The sequence below is a fragment of the Camelina sativa genome, chromosome 9 (assembly GCF_000633955.1).
Source record: "Camelina sativa cultivar DH55 chromosome 9, Cs, whole genome shotgun sequence".
Taxonomy (NCBI): Eukaryota; Viridiplantae; Streptophyta; class Magnoliopsida; order Brassicales; family Brassicaceae; genus Camelina; species Camelina sativa.
In genome coordinates, this window is record NC_025693.1 from 16,132,828 (window position 1) to 16,154,220 (window position 21,393).

The window sequence follows — 21,393 nt, forward strand, 5'->3', positions numbered from 1 at the left end:
ACACAAACAAACCAGGAAAAACAAGCATCAGCCGCTTGTAGAAGTACTATCACAAATTTTTAGTGAGGCAATCTTCCCATCTACTAGGCTATACACACAAGCAACTGAGAAACCAAAGTTTAACAAATAACAACTAAACACAAACAAACCAGAAAAAACAAGCATCAGCCGCTGCTGACAAAAATTGTTGTCGACCGACACTCCTCTGGTGTCGACCGACACAGACTCCGCAAATCGTTCTGCTTGAAGCCGAAAGTCGCAGAACCATTTCCCATCTCCTCCAAATCGTCCGAAACTCACCCAAAAGTCCTGGAAACACATGGGAACCACATCCCAACCACAAACATACAAGAAAACACCACAAACAACAACAAATCAAGCACAACAAAGGATTCTCATGCTTAGATCAGCTATGGTCATGCACTCACCTCTTTTGCAGGAAGATTCTGACTCAACAAAGACGAATCCAACCCTTAGAAGCCTTCTCCTTTGTTCTTAGCACAAGATCTTCACTCCACAGCAATAGATCTCTCAATCTAAGCCAAGAATCTCCCAAATAGCCTCCAAACTCTCAAGAACACTTTTCTCCCTCTAACTCTCTCTAAACGGCGACAAAACACTTCCCCCAAAACCCTTTTCGTCGACTTTCTTTTTAAATAAATCGGTTAGGAGCTTTAATTCAAATCAATCCGGTCGAACCAAAATTGATGGTGTCGATCGACACTCATCTTGGTGTCGGTCGACACCCACTCCCAAAATCCCCAATTTGGTTCGCGGATGCTACAATTCTAGAGTATATTTGTTAAGAATTACTTATATCTTTATATATAGAAACTAGGTTAATTAGCTTCTCATTTTATTCCCTATGTAAGCATATGTAATTCATTGTAATTATTAGGAGAGTCAATATACTATTTCCTAAATACTAAGGTGTTCTTTTCTCATCAACCTATCATCCCTCAACAACTGTAATTGAGAAGCCCTTCAAGCTTAGTGCTTTCCAAAGTTGCAGCATTGGAGTAACATGACCTTGAGCAGGAATTGGAACTAGCACTATCCTTCTCTTGGCTTCCCTTTTCTCCATTGCTTAACCTCTTTCTCTTTTTATTTTTTTTGTTGCAGTGCGGAACATATCTCTATATAATTGATCCAAATGATTATAAGAAAAATTAATTGCATTAGCGTTGAGTAGAAAGGAAGAAAGTGACATTTATTCCAGGAAAAAAGTGGTTCTTTTTTTCTTTTTGGTTTGCTTTGTTCTGTACATACAGTAAGTCAGTAAGAGTTGGTGGTTATTGCCAGCTAAGGTAGGTTCTGTTTTGGGATTAAAGTTCTCCAAATATAACAAAATATCATCAATAGTGGTTCTCCAATCTTGGTGCAATTATTGCATCAAAGTCCAAAGAGTTGTGTATACGTATATCATTGGTGCAATGGATTACGGTAGGTACGATTGAAGGGCGCTGTGGACATGAGAGCAACATCTTCTTACGACCGCTAGAAATCACTACCATTGTTTGCTTACTCTCTCCCTATCTTATTTTATATGTTATTACAATATACGTTACGCTATGACTTTCGAAGCATAGCTTGAAATCTAGTAATATGACGGCAATTTGCCGTGGTTAACATCTTATTAGTTAGTTTTCATATCTACTAAGAGTTCATCTTCATATAATTATTTTATTTGTCATCACAACAGGTACTTACTTATGATGATGTCTTGTGCTATCATATTACTTAAATTTGATGTTTTCTTATAATGTGTAAAGATAAATATATTTTGTTTCCATAGTGAACAAGTATCTTAAGAAGATGGAATCATGGACTTAAAGTAGAGATGACCGTCTTCACAGACTTCTCATGAAGTGTACAAACTCCTCTAGCGAGTTGTGTGAAGAACCTCCACTTTTGACACAGGCTCTCAGTTTACCCTTTGTTTTGTTCAACCATTTCATTAAGCTCTTGTTTCTCTTCAGGGACTTGTAGGTGCCTATAGGATACACATGAATTTCTAGCTGTTGCTGCAAAAAATACAGAGATGAAGCTCTCTAGACAGCTTGCTGTATTGATTATCACAGTGGAAGCTGTCCGTTTGTCAACTGTATTCGATTGTCCTTTAATAAAAATACAAATCGTGAAACCGGAAATGCTTTGTATCTTAGGGGATGAAACTCGGGAACAAGCTCATCCTGTTGTCCTTTTTGTTCTGAGAAAATGTTAAAACATAGTGATACAACATTAAAGATATAGCCATGACATTGTTTGCATAGATTTTAGACTACCTTTCAACGTAGCCGTGACATTGTTTGCATAGATTTTGTCGAATACAGAGTGAAATGCAAAAACCGTGACACTTATTAGTCGCATTTGATACTCGTATTGATTTTTTTTTTCCATAAAAAAATATAAAGCACGCACTTTGTAAATGTTGCAAGATCAAGCTTGATCAATACAATTTAATTATCTCAAATAATACATGAAGTTGAACAGTTTCACATTGTCTTCAAGGACTTGACAAGCTCATCCAAAGCGTTGTATGAGGTACCCCCACTTTTCACAGAGGCTTTGAGCTTCTCTTTTAGAACAAGGGCTCTCTCCTCCATCCCAGCTCCTTCTTCGTCCACCATCAACCTCTTCACAGCTCTCTCAACCTCTCCTCTATCCACTTTACTACCTTCCACCTGAAACCCTATTCTCCAAACACTTTCTATGCACATAGCGTTCAACTTCTGCTCGCCATGAAAAGGCCTACAAATCATTGGAACTCCTTCTGCTATGCTCTCGAGAATTGAGTTCCATCCACAGTGGCTCCAGAAGCCTCCCACCGCAGGATGTTCAAGTACTTCTATTTGCGGTGCCCGCTTCACAATGTATCCTCTATCTGAGACCATCTTACTGACTTCTTGTGGAAATGACTTTATCCCACTGAAGCCAGGGATCGAACCTGGTCGGATGACCCATAAAAAAGGATGGTTGCTATTACACAAACCCCCAAGCCATCTCCAGCACTTCCTTGGTTTCCATTTGAGCTACCGTTCCCACGCTTACGTATATCACTGACTTTGGTTTCTGCTTGTTCAACCATTCAATGCAGCTCCTGTCCTGTTCAAGCAAACTAGAAGGTGGAGAAGCTGTCATGTGAAGAGGACCTATAGGGTACATCGGAATTTCAATTTCTTGGTCTAGCCATGAAAGAGATGAGCTCTCTAGACAGCTCACGGTGTTGATGATAGCAGCGAAAGCTGTTCTTTTGTTGGATACTTCCCTACAGAGCTCAAAAAGGTCTTCTAGTGGCCCCAATCCTGAAGTCGGTAGGTCTTTGTATCGTAATGGATAAAGATCTTCTACCACTTGTTCTTGCATTTCAGGATCTACAAAGTAAAAAAAAATACTAAGTTTAACTAAAACGAATAGTTTTCGGATGTGTTATTAATATTGTTTTGAGCACCTTCCATGTCGACCAAGAACTTGTCGGCATTGAGTTTACTTAGTACATAGCGTGAAACGTAATTTGTAGCAATTTCAGTGCTGAAGATGACACTGGGAAGGTTAAACTCCTTAGCTGCAGCTCCACAGAAATACATGAACTCGTCGTAGATGATACAAGCAATATCATTGCCTTGTTGCAGAAGCAACTGAGCGATACAGTCCTTGAAGCTTGCCTCACTGGTTTTGTTGAGGTTTATCATAAACTCGATTCCTCCGAGTCTTTGAAGTTCAGACTCAGATAAGCTTTCTTTAATGGTTACAAACTGAAAGTCAGGGAAGTGTTGAGAATAAGACCTTACTTGATTGAAGTGTCCCTCAACGACTGTAATTGAGAAGCCCTTTGACTGAAGGGCTTTTCCAAGTTGCAGCATTGGAGTTACATGACCTTGTGCTGGAATTGGAACTAACACTATCCTTCTCTTGGCTTCTCTTTTCTCCATTGCTTATTTGCTTATTACCCCTCTTTCTCTCTTGTCATATCTCAATGCGAAACATATCTAAATAACTGATCCAAATTATTATTAAATTCCCATTTGCACTGAAAAGTTGTTGCAATCTTCCAAGTATGCCATATTAATATACTAGGAGTTGCCCCGTGCTACGCACGGACTTATCTTAGTATTTGTTCGATTGGCAATTTTTTTAACTGTTAGATTTTTATATTTCTGTATTTTGCTTTTTTAATTGGATTTTTTTTAATTGATAAAAATTATATAAATTTTAGGGAGAAGAGTATGTATCTTAAGTAATTAAACTACACCCTCATGTATAATAATAACAAAATGTTTAAAAGCTTAGACTGATTCTTTTTTAGGACATGTTGTTTTGCGATGTAACCATTTTGCAATACACTTAAGGCAAATTTTGTGATTATAAAATAGATGATTTATGTAATATATTTGTAAACATTGAAATGATATTTAACATTAAAATGGTCAATCAATATTTAAACAACTTCCAGAATACTAAATTGTTTGATGTAAGCTGTATGGGCAAATGATCATCGTCTTTGTTCTGTTGGGTCAAGACGTAATGTGTCAACTAAAAATTATAGACTCATATAGTCATATTAATACATGTCACTTTCAAACTACGACAATAACTTGTTTGGATGTTGTTTCCGCTGTGGCTTTACAGAAATAGCCGAGATCTACCATCATTGTTGAGTTTTGAATTTATCCCATGAGTAATCTTTTATTAAATATGGTGAAGTTTAGAGATATAAAATAAATATTATATTCCTTAATATTGCACATTTTTCATCCTCAGATTCAGATAATGTGTAATTTATTTCTCTTTTAACTGTTAGTAACCCCTAACATCAAAAGCACCTTTTTTGTCCTGTCAACACAAGATGTAAAATGATACGAATCCTTCAAACTTCAAAGCCTATTCAGTGGCTTTAAACCAAAAATAAAATAAAATAAAGATCACCTTTTGGTGATTTTATTCACTTCGTCATTGATTAAGGCAAATCCTCATCATCTTTATTTTGTTGTTACGTGAAGACATAAGCGAAAGTTGAAATTGAAGTCCCATATCATAAGTTAACTGAAATCAATTACAAATCACTTCGTCTAACGTTGTTTCTTCTAATGTCTTCCTTCGATATATATATATAATAGAGATCTGATCATCTATTTTAAGCTTTAGGTCTCCCTATCCGTAGTAATCTTAACAAATATCCAAGTTAGAATAATATATAAATAAAAGAATGTATAATGAAATTTTAAACTCAAAAAATCATTTTCTAACACAATTATACCGTTGTGTGATATATATCTTAGGCTAAGCTGCATTGTTTTAACTTTATGAATATGTCGTAGTGTACATGCACGTAGGCTCATGGTGTCTCCATAACTTAATAGAAAACTTTACTCAATATGGCAATAGAAAAAAAGCTTAAAGGAGAAAATAAGAGTAACTAAATTTTTTATTTGATTGTTTGGTCATTCCGTAAAGGTTTTCTCCTCCACCTAACCACCAGTCCAGACTACTACCTTACATGCTTGCATAAAGTTTAGTTCCTTGTCTGAGATCTTAAATCCTCCATTTTCCTTTAAAAATGAATAGTGCAATGAGCAAATCATTTACATGATCTAAAGGAAAAATGCTTCAGAGACATTAGAATTTTTCTCGAATCATAGCAATAATTTGAGTATTAAGTAGAATATATCACATGAAATATACATATTAAGAAACCAGCCAGTCAACCATTATAGTAGCAGAATTTGGCCGTTTAAAATTAGGACAATATAGAATTTTAGTCAAAGAGAAATAAGAGATTGGAATGTATAAATTTATGACTAAACATTGAATTTGATTTTTGGATATAAATGTAAGCTAATTTATTGAGATTTTAAAGGTGATAATGGGATTTAAAAATTATATGTGCAATGAGCAAATCATTTACGTGATCTAAAGGAAAAATGTTTCAAAGTCATTAGAACTTTCCTCGAATCATAACAATAATCTGAGTACAAAATAGAATACAATCACATGAAATATACATATTAAGGAACCAGCCAGTCAGACATTATAGTAGCAGAATTTGGCCGTTTAAAATTAATGGGACAATATAGAATTTTAGATAAAGAGAAATAATAGATTGGAATATAAATTTATGACTAAACATTGAAATTGATTTTTTAAATATAAATGTAAGCTAATTTATTGGGATTTTAAAGGTGATAATGGGATTTAAAAATGAACTATGCAATGAGCAAGTCATTTACGTGATCTTAAGGAAAAATGCTTCAGAGACATTAGAACTTTCCTCGAATCATAACAATAATTTAAGTACGAAATAGAATACAATCACATGAAATATACATTTTAAGGGACCAGCCAGCAGCCATTATAGTAGCAGAATTTGGCCGTTTAAAATTAATGGGACAATATAGAACTCTAGATGAAGAGAAATAAGAGATTGCAATATAAATTTATGACTAAACATTGAAACTGATTTTTTGATATAAATGTAAGCCAATTCATTGGGATTTAAAGGTGATAATGGGACGTTACTAAAACAATATTTAGCTTTCCACGGTTTATTGAATTGAAGATGAAGAACATCAAATCTTAAACAGAATTAACCATGCTCTAATTTTGAAATTGTCAACCCATGCTCTAATTTTGAAATTGTCAAGAATACATATGGCCCATTGTTAGCATTATATTCATTCATAGGCTCATATACATTGGTCTTAAGTTTTAGAACACTAACGTTGAACCAATTAGTATTTAATAGAAAGTAGAACGTTAAAAACAAAACACTTACGCCTAACTTTTTGTGGGTTTACATGGGTTGCAATGACAACAACTGTTTCATCTTTTAGGGTTAAAAGTTTGGCATGGACATCGACCGCAAGTTCTCTCCAAAGAGATATGTATATGTTGTCACCACTACAACAAACACCATAAATGTTACACAGTTACAGACTTACAAAATGTAGAACGAATCTGAAAAAAAAAAAAAAACCCCAATACCTTTCTAAAATGCAAGTCAGTATTAAACTGAAAGTTGTCTTTGAAGGGTGGTTCTGATCTTTGTTTTCAAATGTTCGAGACGAGGATATTTGGCCAACAACATCTGGTGAGTGGGTAAATGTAGATATAAATCATATACTGAAGAACAGAGTGGAAGCTAAGAGACCAGAAATACGAACAATGCAAAAAAGGTTGTTACCTGGAAGCTCCTCACCCTTGTTTACCATATCAAGCAAGTCTGAAAAAGTAGAGAACCTAAAATAATCAAAACCAATAGAGCATTGTCATTTTTTAACAGTCTCCAAAGACGTTTTCTCCGTGAAAACAATTCTCCACTTGTGCTTGGTGCGACGATAACGGTTGGAGGATGCAACAACATCGAAATCATTGATGCTGTACAACTGGCCTTTAACCAATTGATCTTGAAACTTAGACACACAATTAGGAACAACTGAAGCTTGTATAGTACAATCCTGAAACAAAGGCTAAATGAATGTGTTAAAATGGAGGTAAATCAGGGGTCAAGAGGAACAATCATAGAGATAATATACATTTTCATCAGTAAGGAGACATTTTCATTAGGAACAATAAGTAACATATTGTTTCTTCAAAAGTCTCGAACTTCCCAAATATGGATGACCCAAACAACAATCCTATTGATACCAGTGTTGTGTATTTCGTTGGAGGTTGAATCAAGGGTAGAGTAGGGTGCTATTGTTTTAGTTTTACCCATGGTGTGTGAGAGAGAAGATGAGTGTCGTCAAAGGTTGTTATTAAAAAAAAAACTTAATGCAATGGTTGAGGGAGAGTAATCAGGGATTGGAATGAAATGTTAATGACCATGAAATCATAGGTGTTTGGTATTATTTTCATTACGTTATAATTGGGTGGTAAACGTAAAGATGAAAATGAAGGATATACTTCAATGGAATTTTTTAATTACCTTAAAGATTGTAATAAGTAATACAAATAACGTCATAATAATGGTTTATATGATTCTAATTGGTAGTGAAGATCTAAACCCCTTTCTTAATATTTCTAAATTTGATACCAAGCAATTTAAAAACGATTTTGGACAGGATTAATGTTACATACAATTCAGAACTTCAAATAGGTATTCGGGATCTTGACACAGACATTAAACCAGAAATGATTTAGAATTTGGTGGTGGAATAGGAAAATTAAACCAAAGAAACCCAAGGATTAGGAGATTTTTGTGAAGGTACATCGGAGGTGGTAGCTGCTGGGAACGATGATTGTGAGAAAGTGAGTATAGGTGAATTTGACATCGTTTGGTTCATATCCTCCTGATGGGTGTAAAGGCTGTCAATTATATTTGCTGGACTTGTAACTGGTTTTATTTTGTTATGCCCAATTTGAAAATGTAAAAACAATGGCCTTTAAGAATAAGAGAGGACATGTGTCAGTTATATAATAAGCCAGATGTCATGTTCTAATCAGAAGTTGAGAAAAACCTTCTCTTATTATATAAGACTAGGTTAGACCCGCGCGATGCCGCGGGATGTTTTCTATACATTTTAAAATATATTTTATGTTAAAAATATAACTTTTAATTTTTTGAAATTATGTTAATCATGAAAATTATGGTTTATAAAATGCTAAGATATAGAAATGGACTGAAAAAAATCTACAATAGTTTGTAACTTTGTAGTATTTGTTATTACAATCATTTACATTTAAACCGGGTAAATTTAATCCATTATATATTGTTTACGACATGAAAGCAGCCACAATAAGTGACGTTTATAGCCTGTAAAAATAGACTTCCAAATTTGTAATATGCTGATGTGAATAACAATTCTTAAAAAGAAAGAACCTGAAAAGTCAGTACTTCATCTATGAGAATTTTTTTTTTTCATGATCCCATTTTCTTGCTAATTTCAAAGCGGTTTCCACACCTTCAGCACATCACCATATCATAACAAAACATATTTGTGAGATATCAAGTTTTCTGATTTCATGATGTAATATATATGTTTTTTGATATCAAGTTTCATAATTTTTTGATAGTTCAATGGTTATTTGTATTTTTAGTATTATTTCTATTTTCATATGATACTTGAGTTTTTAATTTTATAAATTTAGTTTTTACATATATTTTAGATTTTATTATTAAGAAAGAAGTTTTTGTTTCTTTTACTTGAAAATTACATTCTTCTCTTACTAAAACAATACTGAATATATTGGATGTTAATATAGTTAATCCAAAACGTTCAGTTTTCATTAAACCAAAAAATTAGATGTATATTTGAAAAATTAAAATATCTTCCAATGAAATTAAAATTGCATTTTTAATTAATTTAGATTTTTTCTGTTTGTTGTTGTTAATATATGTTTTTCTTGTTGCTCATTTTTGTTGATGCATTTTTTTGTTATTATTTTTATGAAATCATATATTAAAGTAATATTTACGTTTTTTTGTCTTGTCACTTAAATCTTACACTAAACAAACCCATTTACACATATGGGCTTTTACTACAACAATGGTCCAATGGTCTTTTTCTTTTAGTGACCATGTTTCTTCTCCTTTACCAGACAGTTTTTTAATTGGTCTATAAATCTTAGCTGTATTAATTCAAATGTTTTTATTGGCTATCCATTTTAAATGATGTGTCAATCTCTGCTTCAATACAGAAGCTGATGTGTCATAATAGGAAAGCAACACATTGTACTTTTATTGTATTGATTATATTAGTTAAGTCTTCCTCGTGTGGCAACTACTCTTTCTAAACCTTTCTAGTTTCTACATATTTAGAGTTGGTGGTTTTTAGCCAAATTAGGTACTGTTTTGGAGTTTTAAATAATAATTAAAGATTTCATGAGGCTTTACTTTATAGTAGTATCCATTTATAGCAAAATTTCTTCAGAAGTGGTTCTCCTAATTTGGTGCAATTATTTCATCACAGTCCAAAGAGTTGGTATACTCAATTACAATATATTTCCTTTTTAAGTAGTAACACGTATGGTTCTCGAATTTCCAACACGTATACAGGTATACTAATTTAAGTATTCCGTCTGGTAAAAAAACAACTTCTTGGTAACTCACGAGATTTGACATAAATTATGATGTAATTAATTAAAGTTTAATTATGCGGTTAGCATCACTAACATTAAATTATGCGGTTAGCTAAGATCGACTCTCTTAATATAAGTGGTGAGTTCGATGGCCAAGCAAGGTAGGACAAAAAAATTCTCAAGATCCTAACTTGTATCCAAAACTAGTTAGAAACTCTTTGTAATTTCATTGAGTTTGCTTGAGATTAATAAAGAAAATTGTTTATTTTTTAATTCTTCCCTTGTTCATCATACTTTTTCGGTTTAGAATTGTGCGAATCACAACCACGTTCACACAAAAAATATTTTTACATAACGATAAACCAATAATAAATCCAATGAATTCATTTCTTTTTTACAGATATTTTCTTAAAGTTTACGATTTCTCAACACTAATTAACAAAAATTATATCAAAAGATTTTTTAAAACAAAGTAAAATCTCTATAATATAAAAAAAAAATAACATAAAGCATCAATCTATAGGGAAATGATAGTATACTTTTGTATACAGTTTGAGAATAGGGAGTTATTGTAGATCTTATTCCTAAGGGTTATTCTCTTTTAGCGAGCAATAACTTTAGTTGTATACAAAATTGGTTTCTTGGAATTGGGACTTGGTGATGATTGCATATAACATGTAAAAATCTATGGATTGGTGGTTAGTTGTTATGTTGATGTATTGAAGAGCCGAAGCGCCTTCCTGCTCTGTGTTTTAAGTTTTAACTTAGTCTAAGCATACTCAATTTGAGTTCCATTACCTGACGAGCTGTGATTTGCATATAGCTATATTGGTCAATCTGCATTGTAGCTGTGTTATTCTCGTTTACATGTTGTCATCTTTTAGAACTCACGTAGGTTGTGGTCAGTATTAATCTTTTATACTTTATTATTCTTCTACAGGTTAGTTTGTCAGATATGTTCATATGACCAACCAGTAGATGCAACCTCTATTTTCTTACTTGTTAACCATGGAATCTATACGTTATGACATTATGTGATTGAGAGATAGTGACTTCCGTCACAATATTCTACAGTGAGTTAGCAGACAGTGTCCTGGAAAATAGTAATTTGGGGAAGATGGTGGGTTTGGCAACAGACTGCAAAGCTTATAAAAGAAGTGAGTTGACTTGATCCATTTCTTTTGTTCCTTTATGTTCATGAATCTTAATAGTTTTCTAGAGTTAGGCAAGAGTTTATGGTCGTTCTTTTATTCTGGTAATGAGGTTTATAGTGATTCTATTCATCCATGTTAGTTAAAACTAGAGTGATTTGTGAAACCTCTAGTCTCTAGAGAAACGAAATGTGTTTTGTTTATTCATGGCCTCCATGACTTTTCAGTCAGTTATCATCTAAAAACAAACTTGGAATTATTGAAAAAGGGAATCTTGATGCTTTGGGTATTGTAGTAGAGAAACACAATCTTCACAGAGTCCTCATGAAGTGTACAAACTCCTCTAGCGAGTTATGTGAAGAACCTTCACTTTTAACTGAGGCTCTAATCTGCTCTTTCAAACTGACAGCTCTCTTCCTCATCTCCTCTCCTTCTTCTTCCACCATTAACCTCTTCACAGCTCTCTCGACCAGTCCTTTGTCCAGTTCACCCTCCACTTGAATCCCAATTTTCCAAACACACTCCAAGTACCTCGCGTTTGCCTTTTGATCACCCGAAAATGGCCTGCAGATCATGGGAACTCCTTCGCCGAGGCTTTCTAGTGTTGAGTTCCATCCACAATGGCTCCAAAATCCTCCTATTGCGGGATGAGCCAATACTTTCATCTGTGGTGCCCATTTCAGAATGTAACCTCTATCTGAGACCATCTTACTAAACTCTTGAGGCAAAGACTCTGTCCATTCTGAACCACGTATCGACCCTGGTCGAATCACCCATAAGAATTGTTGGTTGCTAGCAGCCAATCCTGAAGCCGTTTCCATCACCTCATTGATTTCCATCAAAGCTAAGCTTCCCATGCTTATGTATATCACTGAGTTTACCTTGTGTTTGTTCAACCACTCGATACAGGTATTGTTCTCTTCAAGCAGACTTGTAGGAACTGAGGCCACCATGTGAAGAGGGCCTATAGGATACAATGGAATTTTTAGCTGTTGTTGTTGTTGTTGCAGAAAAGATAGAGATGAGCTCTCTAGACAGCTCGCCGTGTTGATTATCACAGAGGAAGCTGTCCGTTGGTCAACTGTATTCCTATAAAACTCCATTATACTTTCGAGTGATGCAGATCGTGAAACCGGAAAGTCTTTGTATCTTAGGGGATAAAACTCTGGAACTAGCTCTTCTTGTAGTTCTTTTGGTCCTGCGTATAGGTTATAGCCACTTTTAGAAACTCTGAAACAGAAAATTATAGATTACGTACCGTTCAAGGGAGCCAGACCATTGTTTGCATAGAGTTTCTCAAATACAGAGCGACATTTAAAAGCCGCGGCACTTGTTGTGCTAAAAATGACGTGTGGAAGATTAAACTCTGTGGCTGCAGCTTCAGCAAAGTACATGAACTCATCGTAGATGACACATGAGATCTCATCACTCTTTGGCAGCAGCAACTGACCCAAACAGTCCTTGAAGCTCACCTGACACTCTTTGTTGAGCTTAAGCAGAAATCCTGTTGGTCCGAGATGATTGAAATCAGACTCCGGCAAGCTTTCTGGAATGGTGACAAACTGGAAATCAGTGAAGTCATCCGAAGGGATAAAGTGATTGAACTTGGTTTGAACAACTGTGATTGAGAAACCCTTCAAGTGAAGGGTCTTCGCAAGTTGCATCATTGGAGATATATGTCCTTGAGCTGGAACTGGAACCAGGACTAGTCTTCTCTTCTCCTGCTTTTCCTCCATTTCGGAAACCTGCAAGAACAACTAAGAAAACAGTTCTCTGAGCTCCGTGCTTTGCGCGAGTTTGGGTTACTCCGGTCCTCAGCTTCTATGAGATTTATTAAAGAAGTGTATTCTCAGACTTGTGGACGTTAATTCATCCATATCATACCTTCTGCTGGCTCTATTCCCCACATGTGAAGTTTGTGGTAGATGGTGTATGCTACTTTAATAATCTTGTTAGAGAGTAATCAAAGACGAAAGAAACGTTCTTCTGTCTTCTTGGTCCTCCTCTTGAATCATTTAATACAGTTCAGTTATCCTATCTTTAAGTATACATGAAAATCAACATCGTTATTTTCTAAGTACTTAGCAAAGCTCCTTCAATGCGTCGTATGAGGAGCCTCCACTATTGATAGAGGCTTAAATAAGCTTTGTCTTTTAAACCAAACTAGATTTTATACTAAAACTATTATTATTATTATGCCGTACATATAACTTTTATTATTATTTAAATTTTATGTTTATATTAATTTTTTTATTATTTATATTTTATGTTGTATTTGTTGGTTGAATATTGAATGTTTAGTAAATAGAGGAATAACTAAAAAATTTTGGCCATTTGTGCGGCTAAAAGTTTATACTAAATTTTTAACCCGCAATACATTTCATGACCATTTGTTTGTAATATTTAGTTTGTTTTGTTTAATGTTTGAGATTTTATTTCGATTTTTAATTATTATAACAAAAAATAAAGGATCTAAATACATAATAAGTAAATTATACGTTGTGATTAAGTCATATTTTTTTTCTAATAATTTAATTATTTTACACAATCTTAGTTAAATCAAATTGTTTTTATATGTCAACTACTCTAATATTAGTAGTGGACAAATAATAAAATAATAATTTAATCCGTGTTATCACAAATTTAATTGTATTTTATTAATTCCAACATGTCCTCTTTATAACTCATCTATTATATAACCATATTATATTGTGTTTAAAATAATTAATTTCACATATTCGTAATATTTTAAAAATTTATTATTATATATTTAGTTATAATATTTAAATAAATGTGAATCGAAGTTCTTCTTACGTTAACAATCAGATCTCACAGGTTTTGAAAAACAAAATGAGAATCAAATTGTTGTTTTCTTTGTTTGCAAAGGATTCAGAGATAAAATATCTTCAAAATCTATACTATTAAAAGGGAAGCATTATTTACAAGGCAAAATGAATCCTGAAATATATGACATAAAATGACCCTGAATAAATTAAAAAGCATACAATACAAGAGGGACATTAAAGTAAATTTTGATAATAAAAATGCACGGATCCTATATGCCCTAGATTAATTCTGTTCGGATCATGTATTAACTGTTCAGAGCTGTTTTTCATACTCCCGTATCCAAACAGAATCGAAACAAGCATCTGCAGTAAAATTTAAAAAAGGTAAGTAGTTTTGCGTAAACAATTTAAGGAAACAATAATTTTGATATTTATTTATATGTTTAATTTAGGCAATTAATTTTGAAATTGTATATATGTAAACTTATTTAATTTGATTTTATATTTTGAGATATATCCGGAAACAAGAAATTATGATGTTACCTAATATACAAAATCATCTAAATGTTTATAGAAATAATTTAAATCGGTATCTATTAAAATCGAGCAATTAAATACAAAATTGTATATATGTATAAAAATATAATTTGGTTATATATTGTGAGATATCTGTAAACAATATTTATGATTTTATATTATGATTTCAAACATATGTATTACATATATACAGTATGTTTAAATCTTGGATACTGAATTAAGATATACATACGTTTGAAACTACTTATAACTTATCATTTTATCAATGCATAAATGTGTGGATCCGAAAACATGTTACAACTAAAGTAAAACAACAGTATTTTAAATATGTTTTGTTTTTCTTCAGCTTATCTAGCATAAGCATGTACAAAACAAAAGATAAAAGAATGTTAACTGACACGGCATGTATGTGTGATTCTATTAACTGAATGTTTCAAAGAAATTATTTTTCTTCATCAAATACTTTATTTTGTTTTGAATCAAACTATTACGTGTTTGTGTGCTAAATATGTAGGAACATGATTTTGAGGAAATGAGAAAAGAATAATGGGACGGAAACGGGATGGAAGGAGGAATAAGATGAGATTAAAAATTTTCAAAAATCAAAATCCAGGATCATGTTAGAATTAAAATAAATTAATGCTTCCAATATATTATGTAACATATTTTTCAATTTATCTAACACAAAAATGTCAAAAAAATATTCAAAAGAAAAAGAAAAAACATTAAACTATGTTCTATAATAAAAAAAAAAAAAATCAACCATAGTTATGAGACATATACAGGACATGATGGATTTTATGTCCTAAATTAGACATACCATCTTTCTGTTACTATTTTTTAATATAATTGTTTTTACTGATAACAAAAACAAATTTGATCATTTTTTTGTCTAAACCGAATTAAAAATAAATCAAATACTAAACTGATACAAAAAAAGTTTGGATTATGAATGTTAATAACATTTATTAAAAATATGTTTAGAAACATAATCCGCATGTACGTAATAAATTATAAATGTGTTAGTAAATTTAGTTTTTAAAATCAACCCCGCACGTATGTGCGGGTCCGAATCTAGTACAATATAATGTATGGTTAAATATATCATAGTTTTTGTTTCCATATTGATTGCTATAATTTTTTTAAGTTGAAATGGAATCAAAATGTAGTTCAAAAATATATATATAGATGCTCTCTCCCTCATGCCCTTGTCTTCATCAACCACAATTTAACCTCTTAATTAACAGCTCTCTCAACCACTCCGCTTTTAACTTCACCTTCAAGCTGATATATTAAAAATGCTCACTTCAACAAAAAAAAGTAATAACATAAATTGTGTTAAAAGAGCTCTCATAGCCAATGTGAACTTCCAACTGAATGAAGAAACTAAAATTTTTCAATACACTGATGCCAGACACTAGCGCTGGGAAGTAAAACCGAACCGAACCAAAGTTTGGGTAAGTAAGGTCCACAGTGGATAACCAATGAACAAATCTGCTACAATACACAGATTTTTATTGCTAAAAATAACTCACAAACCACTATTAAATAAAGGTTAATATTAATAACTACCACTTGACTCAAAAAGAATTGAGCAAATAGCATTGAGTCATAAAATTTTGGAAACTACAATTTTTCAGTGATGCGAAAAATTAAAACTGTCCTCAAGACAAAAGATGTAGCAGCGTACTCTATTCTATGAAAATACGTCATTTAATAAAAATAGCATATCATAGTCAAAGAATAAAGATATTATTTAGAGAAATCATATGTTTTTGACACAAAAATCATGTCTTTCGAAAAACTTAGGTGTGATCTTAAAAAATAACGTGTAATACAAAAAAGATGCATGTTACAAAAGTAAATGAAGATGGAGATTCCAAAAAATTTTGAGATTCAGTGAAATAAAAATGGAATCTTTGGCTGTTGAAGGGAGATCGCACACATAAATATGCAGAGAGTTATGATGATATTACTGTTGATGGCATTAGAGAGGTAAAGAAGGTGGAGAATCAAGAGCAGTTGGAAAATGGGGAGAAAGGAAGTGATGGTGGTGTTGGTCTTGATGACTATAGTTCATGGTTAATTAAAGTCTTTGAACTAATTGTGAGAATGAGAGAAGGAAAAAGGTAAGGGATTAAGATGGACAGGAATGAGAGTTTGTATCTTTGAACTCAAAAAGAAAAAAAAAAGTATTTTGGAGAAGATGAAGGCAAATGTATTGTATAGTTTGTGTACTATTTGGTCAAACGGTAGTTCCTTAATTTCTTTCTAAAATTGTGGTATCTAATACATATACACATTATAACAAGCTTGTTATATATTATGAAAGTTTGTGTTCTCGTCATCAAGAAGTCTGTCAAAAAAAAAAATATGTCACAAATTAGAAATTTATTGTAGTTATCTTCAAATAAGTATGTCGACCAAAATAATTTTGCCGAATAAAATCTTTTATAGACAAATAAATATATCACAACTAGACTTTTTTACTTTTCAAAATGACGTTTCGTTTTTGGAAATTTTTGGCCACGCTAGAAAAATAGGTATTAACGACATTTTTATATTTTTTTTCCTAACAAAGCAAAAAATATCTATACTAATATTTTTCCACCTTTTTCACAAATAAATCCTCATTTTGGAAACATTTACCATTGAATGCAAATGAATTTAAATTAGTTTCCAAAATTACAAAATCAATTGTAGGTATAATTTTTAAAAATAAGGGAATCTTGCTACCTAATTCAAGCATATATATAAATATATATATGCTTCGCTTTATTTGAATTTATATTTAAATTATTATATAATACATTTAGTTAATAAAATTTGTGATTTTTTCTGCATATGAGGTAATTCAAATTTCTTAAACGGGCATATATTATTCAATCGATGATTAGAAAAATATGGGTACTATATCTCACTCCCTCATCGCTTAAAAAATTGAGCAATGATTCAGAGTTATACTATAAAAGAGACCAAAATGAATAAAAAGCTTGATTTATCAGACATTTAAATTTTATTTTATTTTGTTTATTCTGGTTCTTTATAAAACCATTAAAATATATTTAAACTTTGACCAAGTTTCAGATATGATAAATATTTAAGCTTTATAAGAATCCTAAGTATTTTAAATATTGAAAATTTATAAATATTTAAAATTTATAAGAAGCGCCAATCTTATAAAATATAAGTGGTTACAATCTGCGGTAAAAAAAAAAGGTTACAATCTTTATAAATATCATACTAACTCAATCTAATATTTGTAATATAAAACAATAAATATTAAAAATTAAGATGATATACTGCAAGTTAAAATATCTTGAGACATAGTTATATGGCAGGACGAGTATTGTCATATTGATATAAATTAAAAGTATCATTAATTTGGTGCTACACGACTAAAACATCATTTCATTATTTTGGTAACAATATAAACATATCTAATTAAGCTGATTAAATTCATATTATGTAAAAAAAAGTTGTTGCACGGTATTATGTGGGTTAAACCATAAAATTAACAATTATTATACAATTATAAAAATAAACTAAATTTAATAAACAAATACAACTTAGAATTTTATTTTTTTTGTATAAATAACTTGTCCCGCGGTGTATTGCGGATCCTAATCTAGTATTTTAGATATGAAAATAACTCAATTAACCTTTACATTTTATGAGTTAGTTTAGTAATTAAACCCTTAATTTGTGCAAATCTAGTTTTCCCCCTATTATTAAATGGAAATGCTTTCTAAGAAAAAATGTCATAATATATCATTCTTTTTTTGAGAGAACTGCATAGTTAAAGAATACTTGCATTTGATGTGAATTGTTTTTCATTTTCCTAAAGAAAATACTCCGTAAATTTTTCAAGATCAAGCTTTGTTAGATGAAGTTCATCAGCTTTACGCTGTCTTTACATGAAGTTATTACGTCTTTAAGTTTCTTCCAGGCATACCTGTGACTTTGGCGTCTGGGCGTTGATATCATGTAGTGTGCTCATATAGTTCCTTGAAAAAAATGGTTTGCGGAGTAGACTAATTAAAATACTGCTCAATTTTTTTTTGTGAAATGTTCAGTGATGGTCTCTGTACTTTTGTGGACCTCTCTTCGTTCTGACCTCCAGACCAAAAATTTCTTGATACTTTTCATATCTACTAGGAGTTTTTATTTTATTTTTTGGTTTTAAATCTACTAGGAGTTCATCTTCATATATAATTATTTTCTTTGTCATCACAACGGGTACTACTAATGATATCGTCTGCTATCATATTACTTATATCTGAGAATGTAAAAATGTAAAAATGTAAGATAAAGATTATATTGTTTCCGTAGTAAACAAGTATCTTAAGAAGATGGAATCGTGGACTTAAAGTAGAGAAAACCGCCTTCACATAATATGAATTTAATCAACTTAAGTAGATATAATATGAACACATGTGTATGCTTCATCTTCTTGGTGCGCCTCTTGCTTCAACACTTCAATTATTTTGTTAGAGAGTAATCAAAGACAAAAGAAAAGATGCTTTTGTCCTCTTGTTCCATTTAACTGGCTCTTTTGTGTGGGCCTACTTTTGTGATGCAACAATTATATATTGCGCAAACTGCCAAGATAGATACTTGTGTGTTTGATACTTTGATGCAACAATTATTTCTTGCTTTTTATTCGCATAAAAAAAACCACAGACTTTTAAATTTTGCAAGATCAAACTTGATCNCCGTAAATTTTTCAAGATCAAGCTTTGTTAGATGAAGTTCATCAGCTTTACGCTGTCTTTACATGAAGTTATTACGTCTTTAAGTTTCTTCCAGGCATACCTGTGACTTTGGCGTCTGGGCGTTGATATCATGTAGTGTGCTCATATAGTTCCTTGAAAAAAATGGTTTGCGGAGTAGACTAATTAAAATACTGCTCAATTTTTTTTTGTGAAATGTTCAGTGATGGTCTCTGTACTTTTGTGGACCTCTCTTCGTTCTGACCTCCAGACCAAAAATTTCTTGATACTTTTCATATCTACTAGGAGTTTTTATTTTATTTTTTGGTTTTAAATCTACTAGGAGTTCATCTTCATATATAATTATTTTCTTTGTCATCACAACGGGTACTACTAATGATATCGTCTGCTATCATATTACTTATATCTGAGAATGTAAAAATGTAAAAATGTAAGATAAAGATTATATTGTTTCCGTAGTAAACAAGTATCTTAAGAAGATGGAATCGTGGACTTAAAGTAGAGAAAACCGCCTTCACATAATATGAATTTAATCAACTTAAGTAGATATAATATGAACACATGTGTATGCTTCATCTTCTTGGTGCGCCTCTTGCTTCAACACTTCAATTATTTTGTTAGAGAGTAATCAAAGACAAAAGAAAAGATGCTTTTGTCCTCTTGTTCCATTTAACTGGCTCTTTTGTGTGGGCCTACTTTTGTGATGCAACAATTATATATTGCGCAAACTGCCAAGATAGATACTTGTGTGTTTGATACTTTGATGCAACAATTATTTCTTGCTTTTTATTCGCATAAAAAAAACCACAGACTTTTAAATTTTGCAAGATCAAACTTGATCTACACTGTACAAATAACAAAATTCAACCATCTCTGATAATACATGTCGTTCAACATCTTTACATTGTCTTCAAGTACTTGACAAGCTCATTCAAAGCGGTGTATGAGGTACCCCCACTTTTCACAGAGGCTTTGAGCTTCTCTTTTAGAACGAGGGCTCTCTCCTGCATCTCGGCTCCTTCATCGTCCACCATCAAACTCTTCACAGCTCTCTCAACCTCTCCTCTATCCACTTTACTACCTTCCACCTGAAACCCTATTCTCCAAACACTTTCTATATACAGTGCGCTCAACTTCTGCTCGCCATGAAAGGGCCTACAAATCATTGGAACTCCTTCTGCTATGCTCTCAAGTATTGAGTTCCATCCACAGTGGCTCCAGAAGCCTCCCACCGCAGGATGTCCAAGTGCTTTAATCTGCGGGGCCCATTTCACAATGTATCCTCCTCTTTCTGAGACCATCGTACTGACTTCCTCTGGCAATGACTCGGAGCCATGTCGGATGACCCATAAAAAAGGTTGGTTACTATCACACAACCCCCAAGCCATCTCCAAAAGTTCCTTGGTGACCACGTCAAATATGCTTCCCAAGCTTATGTATATCACTGACCTCGGTTTCTGCTTGTTCAGCCATTCAATGCAGCTTCTGTCCTCTTCAAGTAAGCTAGAAGGTGGGGAAGCTGCCATGTGAAGAGGGCCTATATGGTACATCGGAATTCCAATTTCTTGTTCTAGCCATGATAGAGATGAGCTCTCTAGACAGCTCACCGTGTTGATGATAACAGCAAAAGCTGTTCTTTTGTTCATTACTTCCCTACAGACCTCAAGAAATTGTTCTAGTGGCCCCATTCCTGAAACCGGTAGGTCTTTGTATCGTAATGGATACAAACTTTCCACCACCTGGTCTTGCATTTCAGGATCTACAAAAAAAAAACAAGGTTAGGTGAAACAAATGGTTTCGGGATGGGTTATGAAGCTGGTTTTAAGCACCTTCAATGTCGTCCAAGAACTTCTCGGCATTGAGTTCGCTTAGTACACATCGGGAAGCGTAATTTGTAGCACTATTAGCGCTGAAGATGACACTGGGAAGGTTGAACTCCTTAGCTGCTGCTGCACAGAAGTACATGAACTCGTCGTAGATGATACATGCAATATCATTGCCTTGTTGCAGCAACAACTGAGCTATGAAGTCCTTGAAGCTTGCCTCACTGGTTTTGTTGAGCTTTTTCCCAAACTCGATTGGTCCAAGTTTCTCGTATTCAGACTCCGGTAAGCTTTCTTTGATGGTCCAAGTTGGCTCTCTCTCTCTCCCTCTCTCCCTCTCTCTCTC

General features: G+C 32.8%; 2 protein-coding genes and 1 pseudogene across 2 annotated transcripts in view; all 3 read right to left on the reverse strand.

Annotated features, from left to right (window-relative positions):
- Positions 2,420-4,038, reverse strand: LOC104711119 (annotated as a pseudogene).
- Positions 11,373-13,015, reverse strand: LOC104711121 (UDP-glycosyltransferase 76E12-like). Its single transcript, XM_010427804.2, has 2 exons — positions 12,445-13,015; positions 11,373-12,366 (listed from the first exon to the last, which is right to left on the reverse strand). The coding sequence occupies exons 1-2, from the start codon at positions 12,902-12,904 to the stop codon at positions 11,480-11,482; spliced, it is 1,347 nt and encodes a 448-aa protein (XP_010426106.1). The 5' UTR covers positions 12,905-13,015; the 3' UTR covers positions 11,373-11,479.
- Positions 19,989-21,393, reverse strand: part of LOC104715338 (UDP-glycosyltransferase 76E6-like) — a 3,617-nt gene continuing 2,212 nt past the window's right edge. The window contains exons 2-3 of the mRNA XM_010432751.1: positions 21,054-21,390; positions 19,989-20,983 (exon numbers count right to left, since the gene is read on the reverse strand). Coding sequence (XP_010431053.1) covers positions 20,124-20,983; positions 21,054-21,390 — 1,197 coding nt within the window. The 3' untranslated portion in view covers positions 19,989-20,123. The remainder of the gene's footprint in view (positions 20,984-21,053; positions 21,391-21,393) is intronic.